This window comes from Semicossyphus pulcher, unplaced genomic scaffold, assembly GCF_022749685.1.
Source record: "Semicossyphus pulcher isolate SPU_LCO1_2020_fin unplaced genomic scaffold, fSemPul1.0.p SCAF_4, whole genome shotgun sequence".
Lineage (NCBI taxonomy): Eukaryota > Metazoa > Chordata > Actinopteri > Labriformes > Labridae > Semicossyphus > Semicossyphus pulcher.
In genome coordinates, this window is record NW_027211715.1 from 32,411,518 (window position 1) to 32,433,890 (window position 22,373).

A 22,373-nucleotide genomic window follows, 5' to 3' on the forward strand; every position below is an offset into this window, starting at 1 on the left:
TTCTGTTTACAGCGAGCTAGCACGAGTTCTGATGCTTGCTAGTTGCAGCTAGCTAAGGTTCACCAAAATGACCGAAACACAAAACGGAGCTGCGTTTGATGCCGTGACGGTGCACAATTTTTCAGAGAAGATAATGGAGCAGGTCATTCACTTTCACGTCATGAAGCTCAGCGGCGGGTTCTTCCTTTGGGTCGGTTCGACTCCGGTGCTGTCGAACCTGGCGGTCTCAATGAGCAGCAAATATGTAAGTATTACGCCAACCTGACTGAGTGGACTCCTTTTAATGTTTATTGGTAGTTTTGGTCCACACAGAATAGATAAAAGACATATTATCCCACTTAACCCGAGTAATTTAATGCAGGTTTTTTTTTTTTAATTGAATAGTGCAGGTTTTGTTAATGAGGTTTACATTCATTGTGAATTGTGTCGGTTATCAGGAGTATGGGACGCTTTTTCTACAAAGATTTATTGATGTTTTGTTAATTTGTTGTCAGAAATGAACTGCAATTCTCCTCATTGGTTTTGGTGCTATAACAGATGTGTGGTTTCCGAAAAGTGGGCAATGTTTTGGTAAATGAAAAACCTGAGATTACATAAGTTTGTTAAAAGTTTTTTCCGCACTTTTTACACTGAAGTATTTTCCCTTACTGCACAGTATATCTCTCGGGGTGGTAGGCCTTTGTAGGCTTTTAATAAAAAAGTAGCACTGATTTTTATGTAATAATGGATTTTTATACGATTTTAATTTTTCAAATACACATACATAAAAATTACAGTATGTATATTGATAGCAATATCTGTGCGGTTTTCTGTGCTATAACCTATTCTAGTCCTATCTAAATAAGCAAAAGGTGTACATGATGTATACAGTTCTGTAATTATTGTTATTATTATTAGTATACATTCTGTATATATATATACATTCTGTGGTGACTGATTTCTATCGTGGTGACTCTTGTGGACACAGAAGTACGTCTAATCTCCTTTCTGATCTTCTCCTGTACATGTGTAGGCCTAAGTGTTGGTATGTTTTCCATGACATCCTCATACCACAAGCTCAGAGACAACTAAACTGTCCTCAATCCAAAAAGTGTTTGGGAATGTGTCTTTAAAAGGGATAATAAGAAAGTAAAATATTATTTTTTATGTCCTTGCAGAGGGGCTAATGCTGTTTCACTTCTTTTGTCTGCAGGATTCGATGCCTTTATCCACGTTAGTCATGGGGGACCCGTCCAACACTGCTCCAAATTCCTTGGCGCAGAGATTAGGTAATGATGTATGAATGTATGCGTCCTATTATTGCTGCTAATGTAGAAAGTTATAATTAGCTATTAAGAAGCTGAAGAGCTCTTTGCAGATATTGTGATTTTTTTTGTGTATTACAGCCAGAAATCAATTTTAATCATCTTCACTGCAAACAATCTCCTAATCCTGCTGCTGTTTCAGATTTTTCTGCATCTTAAAACTTGATTAAAACGTGCTGTGCATCTTTAAACTTGCTTTAGTAAGGTCACCCTTCTTTTTCCGCAGTAGCACGTGCAGATTGATTTAAAAAGTCTCTGCTTACTAACCAGAAACGATATCACACGCTTGACAAAAATAAAAGCAATAGTGATGTTCAGTTTGGTTTCGGATGTTGAGCACGTTTCAAGTCTTAGCAAGTTATTACCACATATTTAATTACATCCTTTGACTACTTAACATGTATGAAAAAAACCTCAAAAAGTATTTTATACACTGTGGAATATTGTTGATGTTGAAACATAGGCTTTGTCATTAATAAACCAAAACATTTTCAATGAAAGGAAAAGATGCATGGCTCTTATTGCTTATTGGGCAGGTACAAAAATCCAGCAAGTCTTGCTTGATATTAAGTTGTTAAAAAGGCAAGGCAGTCTGTCTTCAGGTGATATAATCTTATAAATATGTAGCGAGCATGTAGCAAATATTTGGTCGTTTGGATGCAAAAACATTGACAATATCCATTCACCAAAAAACAGTGATGTGTCGAGGATCTCCCAAACCTATAAGACTGATGAGTTTAGTGTACTTCAACACTTTAGCAAATTGTTTGATGTATTTTCTTATCTCACAGTGAACTAATTGTCCTTTTCTGTCTCTCTTGTAGCAAAGAAGACCAAAAAGCAAGTTTACGTGAGTTACAGTATCCCAGTGACAGACTCGAACCTCGGTCTGTTGGTGGAAAACAGGATCAAAAAGGAGCTGGAGCTTCATCCTGAACACTTCTGAACACATGTCATTGATTATTTGGTGGTGTTTTTTTTTAAGGAAGAACGTTGGACTTGTTGGCACTTTTCGATACTGTTAAAATACTCCAACACAATAACCACAAACAGCCACATCGAGTGTTCTTTTATTGACATAATAAATTAAGTGGTTTATTATCAAAACATGTAGGCCTATGGCTTTTTGTACAAATGCATCATATTAAAAAAATAACACTTAGAAAACAGCATTAGTGGTTCTTTTTTTTTTTCCTTCTTCAGAGTGTTTAACTGTTGAAAACATACAAACTAGCAAACCATACGGGGTGTCTGAAATACGTGCTGAGTACTAAGTATGAATCTGAACATGGAGGATGTTTGATCTGTGGATTCAGGTACGTTTCATGGTTCATGGGATGGTTTATCTATTCGATGTGCTTATATCCTATAAAAGAATGATCCTTACTTTATGAATGAATGGCACATGTATACGCACCGTACATTTTTTGCAGTCCTAAAGGATACTTACGTAGTAAAGTGTATAAATGTACACTAATCACAACTAGGCCTGGGCTACGCTGCTCTATACTAATCTTCACAAACGTTTATTTCAAAAAACTGTAAAATATTGTGCTTTCAGTCTAGAGTTAACACATCCTAGGAGCAGGATTACAACATTACCACAGTACAGAGGACGAGGAGTGAGAAGTTGGAGTGAAATATTTGCTAATTAAGGAGGTATTTCAACAAAATTGCCCTTGGCAGCATGACAAAATAAATACTGGTTTTCTTTAATTACATTCTCTGTTATGTTAAAAGAACAGAGCCATCGCGATAAAGCCATTAAAATGCTGAGACGTGTCATAAGACACTCTAATGTCCGTTCAACTCTCAGATTCGCTTTGCATTACTCACAGTCTCTATAGGCTACACATACAGTCTGCCAAGGTCTCCGGCTGCTCGTCATCAGACAACCATCATACACCCGCACCAACAGCAGTAATGTGTCTTTAAAAATCAGTGTCTTCACTGACCTCACCTCTGAGGATAAAGTGCCGCATCGGACTTCTAGAAGAGGGACCACAAATACCAAGAAAACATGTAAAACTATTTGTGCCCTTTCATGCAAAAAAGAGTGGTAGTGGTTTAGCCAATCCCTGCATCTCCAATGTGTTGGCTGAAAATCACAAACACTTGATTGTGTCTCTGACGTTTAGTGCAAAATAACTTATAAAGAGTTATACGATGCAGTGGAATCCTCTCTCAACGAGTCAAACTACAAACTGAAAACTCACAGAGCACACGTCATCGAAAGCTGCTCGACTTTGCATCTTCGCTCGTCTGCATTCTGCTTCTTTTCCTGCGAATCATTCTCGACAGAGCGGACCGCAGTGCACCAAAATCACCACTGAACACTTTCATATTATTGAGCGCACACTGACCTCAGACAAACTTAGTCCAGTACAATATTTTTTGGCAACTCCTGAATGAATCATAGTCACTAAAAACTACACAAATTTACTATCGTCACCATCTCAAACCTCAACATCAAAGAGTTCATTTGGTTCATCCGAACGATTCCTTTTCCATTAAAAGTTTTTTTTTGCACAAGTTCAACGACCATTCAGGTTAATGCTCGAGCAATTAACAGCACGGTAGTAGACTATTGCTTTGATGCTCACACCCCGTTAGCTATGGCACGATTTCCAATCACCTCCCCGCCAGTCGCCAGGGCGTACGAGGCAGGTACCGCTGCCAGAGCGGTGGCTACTGCCACTGTGGCGCCTCCAGTGGCTGAGAGGTGTAACGGTGTGTCATGGACGCGGGAGTAGTCCCCGTCAGCCTTGGCAAGAAGGAGGTGCTGCTCTCCGGGATGGAGCAGGGTCTGCCGGGTGAAGGTCTCTCCGTCAGCCAGGCTCTCGGGCAGAGGCTGGCCCCGCGGCTCCGGCAGCAGCAGCAGGCAGATGATGCACAGCAGCGTGCAGCAGGCGAAGATCACGTGATGCAGGAAGTAGCCCTTCTGGTTGTGGAGCTCCATGATGGGTGCAGTGAGCATGCCGAAGCCAGCGCTGGCCAGGACAAGACCCAGACCTCCACCCCTGAAAAGGTAAGAGAACAAGTTTAGTAGCTTGATAACAAAGGTAGTCTGTCTTAAAGGAACAGGGTCTCTCTACGCTCGCATTTAAAGGAGCAATTCTCCCCTGTAAAAAGCCACTGTCAGTCAAAGCTGGTGTTCTCTGCAATCGATAATAGCAATAATATTTGAAATTGGCGCCATAGCTGTAGAGAAAGTTGTACAAGCTTGTGGTTTCTACATTCCTACAACACCCAGCATGCATTGCGCCCCTCCCTCTGAAAGGAACAGCCCAGCGAGAGACGGTGGAGTGAAATAGTACCGTTTCGCTGCAGGCAACGACTCAGAGCGGTGCAGAATCTGAATTACATCGAGAATATACCGGTGGATCGTCTAAGAAATCTTGAGGTCTACATTTCAAACCTGACGATTTTGAACGAGACATGACATCGGAGGCGGCCGTCCTAGATTGAGGAAGTGTAGTTTAGCGAGCTCCCTGGCCTCCGCCAGATGGCGTGTTTTACTTAGTCTGCCGGAGGTTTTCCATGGCCCGTGAAAAGCGTCCTCCAAAGGCACAAAGAGCGATACTGCATTTTTTTCCTACCATAATGGCGCTAGCTCCCAATGATAGCATGATAGGACTGAGGGGGAAAATCGGCGAACTGGCCCTTTAAGTGAGGCCATCACTTTGGCTTTAAGTATCTTTGAAGGACTCTGTTCATCACTCGTTCATTTGAAGCATCCTGAACCCTTTACGGCCATCAAGTCCATAATCACATGTCAGTCAACACTGCACCACAAGGTGGAGCCAATAAGCAACATGAGAACAAGAGCTGTAGTTAACTCCATACAGTCTAAAAATGTTCAGTATGGACTATGTGGCAATTGTGAAAGTATATAATTATTGCACACACGAGATTTCTGTACAATCTATATGAATTATGTCCTTTCGTAACAAATATTCATCACGTTTTTATTTGTGTGCAAAAAATGTACATTCCCAACTTTAATACTGAGATAAAATGGCAGATAAAAACTGATTTACTGTAGGAGGCAAACAGGACGTGACTTCTCCCCCTCTGTGCATCATCAGCTCCTGCATGTGTGGGCGTAATGAGAAGTAAGACAGCTCCCTGAAGTGTTGTACTGTGTGTTTATGACCGTCCCGGCTCACCTGATGACAGTAGGAGTGATTTCAGCACAGAAGAATATGCTGAGCGTGCTGACTGCGTGTGAGGAGAACATGCCGATGATGGAGAATGCCACCGAGAATTTCCTGTTCAGAGTGTCTCGCAGAACTGTACGGAGGAGGAAGAGAAAACGTAAGGGTACCAGAAACACCCGACACAACACACAGGCTGCTAATTCAACAACAACAGACTGCTTTACTTTATATTACAGCTTAAACTAGAACCTCAATGACTTTTTTATATATATAAAATCACAAAACTGTGCTGTACCTGTGTCATGTCGAAGGCTGTACTTCCCAATCACTGGAAACCATCAGCGAGCGTTGGAGGATAAAGAGGAGAACATGCCATTAGTAAGCACAAAGGGCAGCACAGTGCTGACTCAAAAGAAGCAGAATGAAAAACAGCCTTCAGGAGGACTCAGAGCAGTTTATCACTGAAGCCTGAAATAATGACTTCTGTGCTGCATATGTAGGTCAAAACAGGGAGAACGGGGGGAAGTTTCTATTAGACTGAGAGATGCAGTCTGTGCTGTTTTAATGAACCGGGGTTGGAACGAAAAACGTGCAAGTCAGTGTGCTGAATTTAAACTTTCCTATTTGCAATGCATGTCCGAGTTTTACGTAACTTCCTGTTAAAGGTTTCCCCCAACAGCGATTGGCCAATCATAGCTGTTAAAAGATCTGTTATTCAAACATTTCTGAGTGGGTTTTTTTTGTGCCTTTTCATAACAAAGAACAAGAATTAATTTTGATGTAAGGGAGGGAGTCAAAAAGCTGAGTAAAGATGTCCTTCCCCTGACTTTAGGACTGAGTTACAGACGGAGCATAGCATCCAGCCGGAAAGGGGGCGGAAATTAGACACGGGTTTGTGTTCCCATCAATGCCGATCGGAGCAGAGGCGATAATTACCCGGGTCTGCTGCAGAGTCATTTGACCCGGGTCTGAATGCTGACTGTGACCTTTCCCACTAAGCAAAAAAGCCGGTGTTAGCGGTTTTTTGACCAGTGGGAAAGCAGCTTTAATGACGCGTTTTCCATCAGCCAGCAGTGGTTGGTCTGCCAGAGAGGGTAGGCGGAGCTAAGCGGCTGCTTTTCCGCTCTCTGCAAGTGTTGCGAGTAAACAGTAATCTACTATGGCTGAACAAACAAAGAAAAGATGGATGACTACAGATACAACTTCAACAAGAAGTGAAAATCCAAAGAAGAAGAAACAAACTCGACGCTCAGATGAAGCAAACAGACTGAAAAGGAAAGCGACCGTCAGCCAGGAAAATCAAGAGTTACAACCGGAGCCAACCGTGGACGTCACACATGCAGCACTGTCTGGATATCTGGGAAGTGTGCTCCTGTAATTACCGTTTATTGCCACAGGTGGCGCCAAAGAGAACGAAACTGAGATCTTCGAGATCACAACTTTAACAGTCAGCTAGTCCTGCTGTGTATTTCCCTGTGTGATTACTCACAGTTGAGTAGCCCCAGCTGTAGCAGCGATGCCAGTGCTGTTATGATCATGAATGTGAGCAGCCCTCCACGCCGACCCATCAACCCCACAGCAGGACAAAGCGCCAGGCAGGTTGCGACGGCGATACCAGCCATGGTGTAATAGTCTGCGTGGCACAAAGCAGTGGGCTGGGCCTCGGGGTCCATCATACTGCGGGCGAAGCAGTGGTGGATCCCATAACCGGTCAGCCTGCATGAACAACACAGAAAGAATAACAACGGTTGGATACATGAGTATGCATCTGCCACGGGGCAGCGAGCGTTACACTCACATACGTGTGTTCATTTCTCTCTTGGGGGCGATCTCGTGTCATTCATACACTGTTGTCTTTGATTAGAACAGAAATTGTACAAGCCAAGCCACAATCACGACACACTTACGAGTTGACACACAGCACCACGATGTTTTTCCACAGGTTCCTGGTGCTCATCATCTTGACAATGCAGGTCCTCTGGGGTTTCTTGTGCAGCTCCTGCTCCAGCTCTGGAAGGAAACATGAAACGCACACCTTGAGACCTTTCCTTTCAGGAGGTAATGAGAGACCGGCCGCTGAGGGACCTTTAGCACAGACAAGCTAATGTGCCGTGGGGCCTTTAGATTGATATAGGACATCCCTTTGCCCACTCTCATCATCTATCTGTCTGCGCAGCCACCGGGAGAGGCAGAGACAATGAATCAAAAATCAAGGCAGGGGAGGAAGAGAGAGGGAGATCTAAGAGAGGGAAATTGCAAACTTGTCACTTCTGCAAGGACTGCACTGTTTCAAGACGGCTAATTATCATCTTTTTTGATGCTCCATTCGTCATTTATGAAGGCGAAAACACCATAAAATACAATGTTTTTGTGCCTTTAATGTGTAAATGTAACATATTTAGTCTTTCTTCTGTGTATTGGACAAAACCAGCAATCAGAACACCTGACATTAGACTCTAGAATTTGTGATTTACAATTTTCTGACATTTTCTAATGAATAATGAATCACAAGATCGACACTAATAATAATTCTAATCACCAGTGGCAGCATTTCGCAGAAGTCTGAGTTTATTGACATTTAGTAAGAGATCTAATGAAGCATGTACGATATGTGTATGTCTGGTTGCCATTGAATTTCATCAGATAAATGGTTGAGAAATTCAGCATGTTTGCACATATGAAGATTCTTGTTTGTGACTCGGTGTCGGTTGCGTGTCCATTTCATCATACAGCGAGAAGCAGTTGCAACATAACATAGAAACACGCTCTCATCCCCGACTGTCAAACACTGACACTTATATCTCAATCAGGCACACAGGGTGTATTCTGTTTTTGCCTGTCTAATACGTAATTAATGTCAATGGTCGTGGTTAGGTTTAGGTATAGCTACATGCTTAAGGGGAGGGGAGACATCACGGGGCAGGTTTTGCTCGCGATGTTTACTTGTGGTTTCTCCCAGGAATCAAACCCTGTTGTCCTGTGTTGTTTGGCCCATGTCTCAGTCTTTCCAGTACCTTACAAACAGCTGTTTCTCTGAGCATCAAATACTGCTCCCGGGATGGTTTACGTTACTATTAGTTTAAGGCGGGAAGCGTTTTATGCACTTGAAGGTATTTTGCATTGTTCTGCATTAAACCTTGAGGGCTGTGACATGGTATTTGACGCTTTGGGAACCAGTGAAGGCTCAACATGAAGGCAAATAAAAATGATTTGCATGCAAAAGGCAGAAAGTAAAAGAAGATATAAAATAGATTTTAGATATTTAAAGACCCCCTCCAGGGAAACAAAGTGTTTAACTTTGTAAACATCTCCATGTGGTTTTCTTCATGTGCTATGAGACACATCAGGGACAACATGAGCATCATCTCCATGGCTGGGCCTGTCTGCTTTTAAACTGCAGTGTACCAAGGACAGGCTGAACAACACGTTTAAGATTGGCAGGTTTGAGACGTCACAAACCTAAGGAGCCAATCCCGTTAATGGACGGGGTGAAGCTATGCATATCATTATGTGAAACCTATGGCAACCACTTCGCTGATGCGCGAGCCAGTTGTAACCGTCATCGTGATTTTTGCAAACTAACTACTGACTGCTAACGTTAATGTTACTACTAATAATTACTACATTTCAAGCTAGCTAAGTTTCAACAAGTTGCCACTAAACGACGGCAGAGACGTGTTTTGTTTTTGCGACAGAGGGGGCGGTTGGAAATGCATAGTGGGCGGGGCCTTTTTACAAGGTAATTAAACATATTTTGCAGAGAAAACATCAAACAATTTATTGTTTGAAGCAGAGCATCTTATATGTCTTAAAACACGACCGGAGCTGCTCTTTAATTCTGGTGAATATTCCTTAGAGATCTCCTTCACCTGTCAGGACTCCACTCGGCTCTGTTGTCATGTCAACCTGGTTCTTTCTGGCGATGCGCAGCATCATGGCTTTCGATCGCCTGTAGTGCTGGGTGGCCAGCAGCCAGCGCAACGACTCGGGAAAAATCCTGCAGAGAGAGAGAGAGAGAGAGGAAAAGAGAGAGGTGAATGGAAAGGGCATGAAGACAGCAGGAAAAGAAAGAGAAGATTTGTCAAAGCAAAAAACAGACAGAAAGAGGGAAGAAGAGGAACAAAAGAAGAAAGACAGTATTGTTTGTAAGTTGAAGCTCGGCTCTGTGTAGTGCAGTGTGTACAGTACAAGCCATCGCCTGGCTCAGCGCGGGAAGAATCCGCCCCCCGCCCTCCCTGCAGTGGAATTCCTCCGGGGGTGGGACTCACCAGACGTAGGGAAGCATCAGAACGAAAGGGCTGATTATGACGATCTGCAGGACCTGCCAGTCATCGCGGTCGGGCCAATTGCGACACAGAGCGGCCACCCCTGGCATCAGGAGCTGCCCGCCCACCATCAGAAAACTGGCCACCATGGTCATGGAGAAACGCCAGGCTGGCAAACAAAGCTCGATCCCTAAAATAAAGACGCAGAGAGAGGAGAGGGAGATCTAGTTACACATAAAATATGGATTCTTGCATTGCTGCTGCACCAGGAGACGTGTGAATTATGTATCAGCTGCATGTGCGTGGACGTGTCTGTGGATGTGATTACCATCATAAACTCAACAGCCGCCCTAATGGCCTGGAAGAGTGTGATGTGTGTTTGTTTAATGGTGGAGCCAGTATTGAATTTCCTCTCTGAATTATTGAGGGCACTATTACTGATCCTTCCCCAGAGAACGCACAAGTTTAACACCAACAGACGTCTTTATGAAGTTAGGATGGACTGCACGGCGAGGCTTTTAAGGTGGCTCAGCTGCTCGCTGAGAGTTTCTGGGCTCCCGTCCCCTCCCCTACTGCCTGTAACATGGTACAGTCCAGATGGCCTGGCCCATATGGCAAGGTCCTTTTGAAGGTGACCATTGTTGGGGGGTGAGAAGCGAGAAAGGGAGGGAGGGAGGGAGGGAGGGAGGGAAGGAGGGGGGAGACTCACTAACCTGGCCTCATGTGGCATCACTTCTTATTGTGGAGAAGAAGAGAGAGAGGGGGAGAACGGGAACGGGAGGGAGAGGATAAAGTAGGAAGAGATGGGCAGAATACAAATTACTTTTCCCCCCCAAAGGACAAAAAATAGTCCCTCCATTCACTCGGAGCGATAAAAAAGAGTAGCAAGCAGCAGGAAGAGAGACAGGAGAGGCGCAGGCGGAGGGAAAGCAAAGAAAGAGACGGAGAGATGACGAAGATAAGAGAATAATTCAGTGAGAACACGTCGCAGAGAGGCTGAGAAAGACAAAATGAAGGTATTACTGGAAATCCCTTCGTCTCTGTTCTCCTCGGCCCCAGACGGTCAGTTTTACAGTTAATGTCTCCTAAAACCTTCCCTGCAGGAACCGAGACCGATAAAGGAAATTGCAATGACCCGTAATCCTCAACCTGCCTGTCTGCCTCTCTTTTCACCCTGTCTGCCTGCATCACAGTCTGTCAGCCTGGGAGCCATTTGTGTGTTTAGACCTTTTAGTTGAGCAACAGCAGTAATTCGACAATGTATGAGTCTCGGCCCTCACAGTCAGGAGCTCCTGAATCTCTCCATCTCTTTGCAGACGTCTTTGCTGTTGTCGACTTGTAAATGATCCTCCTTCTTCAACGTTGGATGTCTTTAATCATCCTGTTATGTGCCTTTCTTCTTGTTTCACACCGGTCACATCATATAAACATCATCGCCCCCCTCACTTGCTCACGGTGAATGTTCCTGAGTATTACCTGCTGCCGACTCACCGTTTCCATAAACACATATAACCTCAGCTGATGATCTATATTATCCGTGCAGAATATCGTCAGGAAACAATTCATGTATGGAAGGATGAAAGGACTTTACAGCAGATTGAACCTGTATTAGGCTGAGTGAATTGGTTATAAAAGAGAAAACATCTTGACTAAAAGTAGCGACTAAACTGTTTTGAGTTTTCGCCGACTAAAACTGTTAAGGGTAAAAGTGACAAAAATGTTCGTCTTAAATTGACAATCTCTCTTTTTCATTTAAAAAAATGTCTGTTAAGTCACTATCTATCACCGAATAAGGTAACACAATGGTGATTGAGCCTATGGCCCACTGATGAAAGCCTTTGCATTTGCAGTATTACAGACTGGGTGTCTGTGGCGACATTCGCGGAAAAAAATCACAAGCGGCGCCCAGTTAGTGACGCGTTTTCCATCAGCCAGCAGTGGTTGGTCTGCCAGAGAGGGTAGGCGGAGCTAAGCGGCTGCTTTTCCACTCTCTGCAAGTGTTGCGAGTAAACAGTAATCTACTATGGCTGAACAAACAAAGAAAAGATGGATGACTACAGATACAACTTCAACAAGAAGTGAAAATCCAAAGAAGAAGAAACAAATTGCAGTGCATGTGTGAAGGGGGCTTTATTTTAGGAAAGCTGCCAAAGTATAAAGAACAACATCATAAAATCTGAGTGAACACTTTAATTGTTTACACCTTTCTTCTTGTAAGTGAATCGATATTTTCTTTCTCCAACTAGCAAGATGATCTAAACCACTTTGTTGGAATGACACTGAAAGTAAATGCACCTGAAATGTTGATAATAGTTATGATAAAACTGTGTGTGCAATCATATTTAAGTGCAGTGCTTGTTTGCATTTACTGTATTTAGTTACTTTCCACCACTGCTGCTCTCTGCCTGCATGATCTGACAACCTGCACAGCACAGAGTCTCTGTGTTATCCCCATCTACAGCAGCCAATAGGCATGGATCAGACACACGCACACACACACACACACACACACACACACACACACACACACACACACACACACAGACTAGAGAAATCAACTGTACCTTGGCAGTGGTAATGCATCCCTAAACCTGCTGCGCAAAAACAAAAACCACTCCCCAACTCTCCTGGGAGGTTTCTGATCCCTCCGACTCTACTGGGATATCAACACACACACACACACACACACACACACACACTGGCAAGGACCTTTTGTTCCAGCTGAGTGGGAGAATGGTTCTCCTTGTGCTGATTATCTCACTGCCCCCCCTGTGGGCTGATCCCCCACCCCCACCCCCTCCTGCCCACTCTTCCCTCTTGCTCATCAGGGCTGAAGTGGCTCCCTCACCCTTTGTAAAGCCACCATCCCCCATCTCCAGCCACCCTCCTTACCCCCTCCCACCTCCTCCTCCTCCTTTCACAGAGCAGCTTCTCCACTGTCTTTACAGCTGAAAGCGGACAGTCGCAGCGGCTGAGGAAAACAAAAACTAGAATGGAAGAAAGGGAAGACGAGAAACAAAGAGAAGGCAACAAAAAGCAGCTGATCTAATGGCCAAAGTAATCTTTGATGACAAACGGCTGACACACCACTACACACACGCTCTCTGTTGTCTGCTGCTCCCTTGCTAACCTTGCCTGAGGCATGAGAGCAGAGTGGAGAGACAATTGGCTCTGTAACAGCGTGAGTTCAGAGTGAGAACCACAGTCTGTGCAAGTGTGAGACGTGGATGTGTAGGGAGGCTGCAGGAGGTGACACAGGAGGAAGAAGTGCGCTGCTGTAATGATTAGTCGATGTATTGATACGCCAAACTAGAAAGCGATTTAAAGAGTATTGATGATTGCAATTAATGTTTTAGTAACCAGATTAAGGATGGTGTGTTACTCTAGCAGAAGTAGTTCTTACAAGGTGTTGTCCAACGGTGTCGGAAATCAAAAGTCTTAATAGATTTTCAGAAAAAGGGATCCGTCATAGAGAAAGAGGAGATGCAATATCATTTACATACAGCATAACAGCGCATATTTTCACACAGTCCCTAAGATATTCATAGTCTTGCACTCTCTTGTTCAACTGATAATGACTAAGTAGTTTTCTCAAGAACATAAAAAGCTCCAGAGAGACGTTTTAACCCCGGCTCCTTTCACAGACAACTAGCAAATACTTGCTTGAAGTGGGTATGAATGTTAAATTAAAAGTATCAGACGTGCTCCTGCGAATCCAACATCAATAACACAAAATAATAATTACAACAGTGTGAACTGGTTAGTTGCAGAGCTTCTGAAGCCGTTGCGAGGAGTTGCAGAGGATTTGACTTTGACAGTTTTAGAACTGAACGCTATTTCACTTCAGCCAATCAGGAAACAGCATAAAGTGGCGTAGGCACCCTGCCTCTGGCGCTGCTGCAGCCAAAGACGGATACAGATCCTCTCTCTCCAAACTCTCTGTCTTCAGCGTTTATTAATCAGTGTTACAGCTAACATTGTGACCATGTCGCTGTCACTGTCATCCACTTCTTTTTATAACGACAACAGAAATCCAGCTGGATAATTCATGTAACCTGGGCCTACTTCTAATGCTATATATTATTAACGCAGAAGTAGTGGGGTATGTCAGTGCGTCGTTGCTATGGAGACGGTCAGCTGTGTCTGTGTGCGTTCCGTTGCGTTGCTCTGATGTGAACGGCCCAGTTTCAGAACGTTTACGATCAGATGGCGGTTGCGAGTTGCATCCAGTCTCGTTGCGAATCATTGATCTGAACTGGCCTTTACACTGCTCCTTCAAGGCGGGATTATTACGCCTCTGTTACGTCTTCTGTGTAAAACGCACAGAGGCTGAATGGCGAGGCGAAATCGTAGTAACAGAGGCAAAACAGCATCAGTGTAAATGGAGTCCTTTGTAAAATGCCGACGGCGGCGTGACGGTGGAACTTCGTTACGGCGCTGTGGTTGAATTGCAATGTAAAAAGGCCATGGTAGCTCCTCTGCAATGTTATACTGGGACAGGGCTGTAAAAAGCACACAGCTAAATGCTAACAACAGCATTAACATATACGTTCAACGAACATGCTAACAGCAGCCTAGTAGGTCTAATGTTCACCTAAATTCACCACCATACTTTGTCATGTTAGCATGCTATTATTGGCTAATTAGTAATACAGACAAGTAAGTATCTGGCACCAGAGAAGTCAGAGGATCACCAAAGTTATTATGATTCAGCCTGCTAAGGAAAGGATCGTCTGAACCTTGTTTTACTGCAATTCATCCGACTGTTTTTGAGCCGTTTCCATCTGGACGAAAGAGGATTTTCTGGTTATCTCTGTTTCACATCATTGTAAACGGAATACCTCTGAGGTCTGAGCCTCTTTAGGTGGATGACTTTATAGAGAAGCAGGGAGGGGAACCAGATACAGGGCCTGACAAGGACACGGCATGACAGGGCAGTACTTTTTCCCCAGCTGAGTCAGCAGGAGTCATCCCCTCAGCTCATAAAGACACACACACACACACACACACACACACACACACAGGCTATACTGGATGTTTTGTGCATGATCACCAAGTCTCTGTGGAGCAGAGACAAAGTGGAAAAGGCACCGGTATTAACCTTGTCTCACTGGTGTAAAACAACAGCAGCCTTATTCCTTTGGGTCGTACAAACCTCGTTCTCTTAAAATGTATCTGAGTACAAACTGTGAACTCCCTGAAGGCCTGAGGAGTGTGTCTGAAAATGTTTAGCTTGCTACACAAGCTACCGTCAGCTGGGATTTAAAGCATGAACAACAGATTCAAGTGTTGACACAATTTTGAAGGAAGGATATTTCAAACCTTCTATAGAAAGTTTTGAATAACTCCTGCAGCATAATGTTCTTTGTTCAAACTCAGAAATGTTCTCGAGTCTTTTGTGGCAGGTTCAACTCAAATATGTGTTCAACAAGTCTGATGTTTTGAGGCCTTTTTATTGTACCGTAAGTCAAAACAAAGGACCTGTATGTTTTTGCTCTGAAGTTCTGAGTCCAGTCAATCGACAGTTAAGTTTTTAGATCACTATGAAGTTGAGGTGAGCTGAAATCAATTCAAAGTCTCAGGTCCACCTGAGGGGAAAGCAAAGCCCTCTCGAAGATTCGATGAGAAAATTGCAGTTCAATTCCACCTCAGTTTGCTCCCTGAGTTGACCTTGATTAAACACAGTCAAAACTCGAGACTTGAATGATTTTAATCTCCAGTTTCCAGTTTGTTTAGAGTCAAATCATGTCAGTATCAAGATAACCAGTCCAGTAACGCAGTGGCTGTTCCAACAGAGAGCTGTCAAATCTGTCTTTGAGCAAGTTTAAGTCAAATATGTGTCTCAACAAGTCTTGACTTCAGCCCCTGTCAAACATGAACTCCTGAAAGTTTCCCAACATTGTCCGGGTGGGCTGCATGTGTAAACGCAAACAACCACATTTTTCACCCCGACTTTATGCAGACTTTTTCCTGCCCACCTCCTCGTAAAATGTACACAAGAAGCCAGGGTGAGCCGACAACTCACTCAGGGTTCTGAATGGTGACAGTTGTGACAACTTTAGGCGAGGCCTGCCTGTGTCGTTCTCAGAGTTTATAAAGTTGCTATTGAGGCAATCTCATCGGCCACAGTCTGAAGACGATATAGCCTCTGGGGACACGGTGAACATGCCGGGGCGTGTAGCCAGCGGTTAGCGATAAACGACTTCCAGTCAAGACTTGATTTCCCACGTGCTGCAACGTTTACAGAACAAGAACCTGTTTTTCTTGTGATCGACTTTAATGAACAAGTTTGCTGAAATTTCAACATCATGATGTAGATTTTTAAAAAGTCCAAAGGAAGCGTTGTCAGGTCTGTCCTCAAGAGGAGAAGAAAACTACTTTAAAATGCTCGTTTGTTGAACGGAGGTCGGATCGATCTGATGCATTTGAGGAAGTCGGGAAATCTGAAAGCTCAACGGCTTTCATGACACAGCGTAAAGGGAATTCATTTCAAGTTGAATGTTCGATCTAGAGCAGCTTGAACCTGCTGCAGATGTCTGTTTAAAGATATTAATAAAATGCTAAATCGTCTGATGACGCCGATGGGAGCCAGGATGTCTTTACGGCGCATTACGTTCCACCTGCTTCTGCTCTCCTCACGGACTGTTTGTCCTGCATACGCCGCAGGCTGCTGATACGTGATTGGTCAATATTACTCGGACTACAAGCGTACTTCAAACAGGAACTAGAACACTTACCGTCCATAAAATCCATACCAGATTCGACATTTCTAGGTATAATCTGTAAAGAGAGATTACTATTGAGGTCAACAGTCTGTCAGTGCTGGTTATCGATCCACTGGCAGCAGAAATGTTGAAACTAGTTCTACACAAATTGCAGCCTCATCCAGCAAGGCAGGGCAGTTACCAATCAGTGATAAATTTGCAAAATGAAGAACATATTTATGTTGTTTACAGCTGCAGACACAACTTTAAAGATGCTAAAATCCTTTGTTGCAGTGTTTCGGCATCTACAAACCTTCAAACTCACAGATCAGAAACTAAAACTGAACTCCCTGATTGTTTCATATTCTCACAGGTACCTGAAACAACTCGCTCCATCTGATGCAGCCTTTGCATGTCCTTTGACCCCTGGCGGTTTTCAGTCTGTAAGAGTCCATGTCTCAAATCAATAGCTTGAGTTTCCAACACAACAGAGCTAAATATGTGATGCCTTGTGTTCCTAACGCCTCCTCGGAGCTCTGAAGCTCCGCAGGAGGCAGCAGAGATTGTAATTTGTTTGGGGAAGCGGTGATTGTTGGGAGCGTATTGAGCTCATGGATCAATAGCAAAGAATCGGATCATGCTGCAGCCGTGGTTTAAGAAGTTTCAGCGGGTGTGTGATGTTCCTTTTCTTGCTCTGACTTTGAGTTGTCATTGGACTTCATTAAATATAACTGCAGTAAATCCAAGCTGACTACATCTGCTGTCAGCTCGAAAGGAGCAGCTCTTAAGCCTGCAGAGGGAGGGTATTTAATGCTCAAAGGTTCCTGTTTAAGTGCCTTCTTGCCTTATCAACAATTACATTGACATGATAACATTTTCCAGATATAGTTTGGATCATAGATGATAGATGTGTTCCTGAAATGTAGAGGAAAAAGCTTTGAGGAGACAGAAGCGCCTTCCTTACAGCTCCCAGAGGATGGCCCTGAGCAAGGTGCTAAATTACAAAGTAATAAGCCTGTGCAGAATTAGTGTAATAAACAAACATGTGCATAACACACAAACGCACACACACATCAACACATATTAGCAAAGCAAACTAAAGCTTCTGCTGACGTCTCCAGTGGAGGTTATTATGCGCTGCGTGCTGCAGAGAGATAACCGAACGATGAGAGATTTCAAATGAGCCTCAAGAAAATGAGAAAGTGAGGGCAGTAATAAACTGGTAGTGAGAGAGAGAGAGGGAAGGAGGAGGAGGGGGAGGATGGGATGAATGGGGCAGAGGAGAGTCGAGGGAAGCATAGAGGGAAAATGGAAAGGGCGAGAGAGCTTCTGGATTTAGAAACAGAAAATCAGCGGCGCATTTAAAGTGACAGGCTGGAAGGAGGGAGAGAAACAGGCAGGCAGAAGGAGTGTTTCTGTGGGGGATAGTCATGATAAAAAACAGTGCGAAGACAGCACATATACATGCTAATAACTGTACACTCATTCATAATACAGCACATGCGTGCTACATGCTTATTTTTGTGCTCCTCTTTCTCCTCTGCTCCCTGCTGCAGCCTCAGCAGTGACCGACTCAGTGATACCTCCGCTGTGTTTGAACACCGCTGCACAGCACAGCACAGTTTAAGGACCGTGTTTTGATGATGTTGGCCTTCTGCACGTTAGAGCTGACCCTACTGTTCAAGTGCATCTATAATTGGTGTAAGGTTTAAACATCTGGTCCTTTTTGCACACAATCGGCACAGCGCAGCAGGATGATGACAATAATCTCTTTTTAAATGAAGCATTAAGATCACGTTTCCTCCTGCTGACGACCAAACTGAGGACGACAAAACCCCGAAACAAGCAAAGTGCAGACAAGTAATATCTCTCATTGGGCATGCAATCTGTGGAAGCACGCAGCAGTGGTAGGTACAAAGTTTGACAAAGGAGATCAATATGTTAAAATTATTTCTTCCAAATGAGATTCTGTCTAAATTGCTGGCTCGTTTACTGCCTGTGTGATCGTATGACTGCTTGTGTTTCTGGCCCTGTAGGACGTTCAGGATCTCAGCAGTGACGCTAACGAGGATCATTGATGAGACTCCCTGGATAACCAGGTGCTGTAAACTTAGTGGGTACTACAGTCTTATTTTGCCAATAGGAATAATGTTTATTTAATGACCACAATATCCCTCTATTACAAATGTAACTACATTTCCCCACTTGGGAGACTGTAGACGTGTGAATAAGCGAATTTGAAGCCAGGTTTGAAACGCTTCAAAAAATAATGTCTTTCAATCAACTAGGCAAAAAACAGAAGCATTTTACAAAGCAAGGTTTCATCAAAAGTTGGCACCATGGGCTGCAATTTATGCATGGATGTAATCCGCCAGGAGACACGGTAGAAACAGTCGAGACTGGCAACTGCAAACACGTCTGCAGGAGTAAACTGAAGAGACGTTTGTTTCTGTTGTACTTGTATTGTCTAAGTTTTAATGGTTCTCTCGTGGCAGATAGCATTATTCTGGTTTTATGCTGTTATGAGACAAAGATAAATTCATGTAATCATTTTAATGTGTGCAGAAAGGGTCGGCTGATCGGTCACAGTTTGTCGATGACGATTAAGTCGAAACTTCTTGCCCTAAGGCGCGTTTTAGTGCATCAAGTCTTTAACAACAAATGCAAAAATCAGCTATAGGTAATTTTTTGCTTCCATCATCTATACCACTTAGTCTGTTCAGGGTCGCAGGAGTTGTGGAGCCAATCCCAGCTGTCATTGGGCGAGAGGCGGGGTTACATCTGGACTGATTGCCTGTCAATCACAGGGCTGACACACAAGGACAGACAACCTTTCATGCTCACATTCACACCTACGGTCAATTTAGAGCCACCAACGAACCTAACAAGCATGTATTTGGACTGTGGGAGGAAGCCGGAAAGAGCCAACACGTGCACGGGGAGAACATGCAAACTCCACACAGAAAGGCCTCCTACATCCGAACCCGGATTCGACTAGTAACCCTCTAGCTGTGAGTGCTAACCACTGCACCACCGTGCAGCCCTTTAGAGGCTCAAAGCCCTCCTCGATACAAAGGTTGAGTATGCACTGAGCTGGTTGACATTTTTGCATAATCGAGGAATTTTTATCAAATTTAGTGAGCAGAAAAATCTGTCAATTTAAAACAAAAACAGGGCGAGGCGTCGGGTTTTCAGCCAACATATTATGAACACTTTCAAATTAAAGCTGCGGGTCACAGCTTCATCTGCACTTCAGCAGGACACAACGTGCCACTGCCAAATTCCTGATGGACCGCACTGTGTTTCTCCTGCAGGCCGACTGTCTCACCTCTCTGGGCAAACAACAGACGGAGAAACCAGGTACAGTAATGAGAAGCTTCATATTCAGTCCAATCTGTGCAAACTGGGCTTCTTTCCCACACAGCTCGTGTGTCGAGCCTTTGAGATTGTGTTTATTGGAAGCTCGTGTGCCGTTCTTCTACATGTGTTATTTCAATGTGAATGAGAAGGCAGTGTCTATTATCGGCTGTCATGATGTGAGTTTACTTCAAAGCGAGTCGTTCTGTGGCAGCGAGTCGGCTGTTCCTCCTACTGCATTCATCTGCACCTCACACAAACTCACAAAAACACCTTTTTGTGCCACTTCAAAGTGCATGCATACAATCTGTTCTCTCACACAACCAGCGAAACACACACACACACACACACACACACACACACACAGAGCTACTTATCCCGTCATTGCCAACACTGAACACACAAGCAAGTGAAATACACAAAAATGGCCTCCCATTACAGGTATTTTTGTTTGGCAAACAGGCTGTGCTAACAGGAGAGAGATGGGAAACGTGTGTGTGAGTGATTTTCTGTGTGTGACAAGAATGAACAAACTGGATAGAGAGGAGGGAATGTGCACTGGAATTACAGTAATGTAAAAGAAACCATTGAAAACACGATTAATTGAAACCTCACAGAAAAATAAAACATGCTTAGTTAATATTATTAAATGTTTTTCGCCACAAGTTTAATGATGTTAAAATCCCACAACTAGAAACAGGAAGCAGCAGACAGAGCAGATAGTTAGCATGAGGCTGACCTCACTGTGGTCTAACTGAATGTTACACTAATTAGATGCTCCGTGTGCGGACAAGGTGTTAGCACCGTGACAGTGCGCTCTAATGAACCAGGGGAAGAGGGAGAGAAAAAGGAGATGCCGTGCTAGATAATAATAATAATGCTAACCCTGCTAACCCCGCTGTTTCAATAACACCACCCACTGCACAAACAAGGTCAGCTGTGGCCTAAAGCTGCTTCTGTTCCCGCTCAAATGATTGTAAACAGTGACCCTGCAAGATTCCCTGTCAGACTAGTCTTTCTAAAGTCTTCAGGTAGGCATGCATGTATCGACACAGGCCTGATTTTAACAACACATTAAGAAATGCATTAAAGGGCCAGTTCGCCGATTTTCACCCTCAGTCCTTTCATGCTACTATGGGGAGCTAACGCCATTATGGTATAAAACAAATGCAGTATCGCTCTGTCCCTTTGGAGGACGCTATCCGCTTCTCCAACGGGCCCAGGGAGCTCGCTAAACTGCACTTCCTCAGTCTATGACGCCGCCTCCGATGTCATGTCTCGTTCAAAATCGTCAGGTTTGAGATGTAGACTGCAGGCCTGGAGATTTTTTAGACGATCCACCAGTATATTGTCGTTAATTTTGGATTCTGTACCGCTCTGAGCCATCGCCTGCAGCAATCAATTTCCTTGACTGGAAAACGGTAGTATTTCACTCCAGCGTCTCTCGCTGGGCCGTTCCTTTCAGAAGGAGGGACGCAATGCATGCTGGGTGTTGTAGGAATTTAGAATGGGCGAAACCACGAGCTGTTTGTACAACTTTCTCTACAGCTATGGCGCCTGACTGTGGCTTTTTCCAGGGGCCAATTAACTGAATTAAATATATTTGGCATTTTTCTCCCGTAATCCGTAACATAAATCACAGCATCCCGACTCAAACCAGCTCCCGTTCACAGTGTTGTCTTCATCTTATGCCTTAGATATAAGATAGCTTTAAATCCTGTTCCACTCTCACATTCACAACCACCCATGTTTTAAATCACAGCTCTATTCCTGTCTCGTTTGCCCTTGTATACATCGCAGATTAATTCCGCCTCTCGGCAGACGGCTCGGAGGCGTCCATTTTGTTTGTTTGTTTTTAGAAGCGGTTCAGCAGAGATTTATCTGGAACCCCTGCTGAGAGGGACAAAACCCGGCCCACCGCCCGAGCTCCGAGTCTGACCTCGCTTCACGCATAATGTTATGACTAATCTGCTGAAAGAGATGAGGCCTGCAGAGGGTGAGAGAGAGGACACTGCAGGGAGAGGGGACAGTGGGGAATGCAGAGGAGGGTGAGGGCACTCTTGGGAATAATGCTCAGTCAGCTTGGCGTCATTGTAAAGAACACCTTGGCTGTTGGCTGTTTTGCAGAGCGACAGAGGAGACATAGAGGACTTTATTGTAGATGGGGAGGAGGGAAAACAGATTTATTCTCTCCACAAACTTTATGAATTTAAGCCAATAATTGTGCCACCGTCGTGCCCAGTAATTAAAAACACCTAATGAAAGCAAAAGTCTTCAAATTGCATCTGTCACTGTCTATATTCCGAATATTATGAATCTCTGCAAAGGTATTAATAGTCAAACCTCTCGTGATTTTGTCAATGATGAACAAACATTTGATGCTGGCAAAGAAGAAGCTCCCAAAAGGTTTTTAAACAGTTTTTCCCTTATTCCCAATAACCACGAACGCTCTGTTCCTGTCTTCAGTCCAACTTTTTTGCTCTAATGTCTGCTGACAAAAACTGCCCATGGCACAAGCCCCAAATATTCCTCCTGCTTTGGTTACAGCCAACTCTTAACCAGCCGTTCACTCTTGACTTTCCT

At 43.9% G+C, this 22,373-nt stretch overlaps 2 protein-coding genes across 2 annotated transcripts in view; one reads left to right on the forward strand and one right to left on the reverse strand.

The window, feature by feature from the left end:
- psmg4 (proteasome (prosome, macropain) assembly chaperone 4) lies at positions 1-2,469 on the forward strand. The gene is made up of 3 exons (XM_069680523.1): positions 1-244; positions 1,193-1,268; positions 2,129-2,469. The coding sequence occupies exons 1-3, from the start codon at positions 68-70 to the stop codon at positions 2,248-2,250; spliced, it is 375 nt and encodes a 124-aa protein (XP_069536624.1). The 5' UTR covers positions 1-67; the 3' UTR covers positions 2,251-2,469.
- LOC138607867 (solute carrier family 22 member 23) overlaps positions 2,359-22,373 on the reverse strand; it is a 27,252-nt gene continuing 7,237 nt past the window's right edge. The window contains exons 4-10 of the mRNA XM_069680522.1: positions 9,733-9,919; positions 9,334-9,461; positions 7,372-7,474; positions 6,954-7,180; positions 5,760-5,792; positions 5,474-5,597; positions 2,359-4,324 (exon numbers count right to left, since the gene is read on the reverse strand). Of these exons, the coding sequence (XP_069536623.1) occupies positions 3,904-4,324; positions 5,474-5,597; positions 5,760-5,792; positions 6,954-7,180; positions 7,372-7,474; positions 9,334-9,461; positions 9,733-9,919 (1,223 nt within the window). The 3' untranslated portion in view covers positions 2,359-3,903. The remainder of the gene's footprint in view (positions 4,325-5,473; positions 5,598-5,759; positions 5,793-6,953; positions 7,181-7,371; positions 7,475-9,333; positions 9,462-9,732; positions 9,920-22,373) is intronic.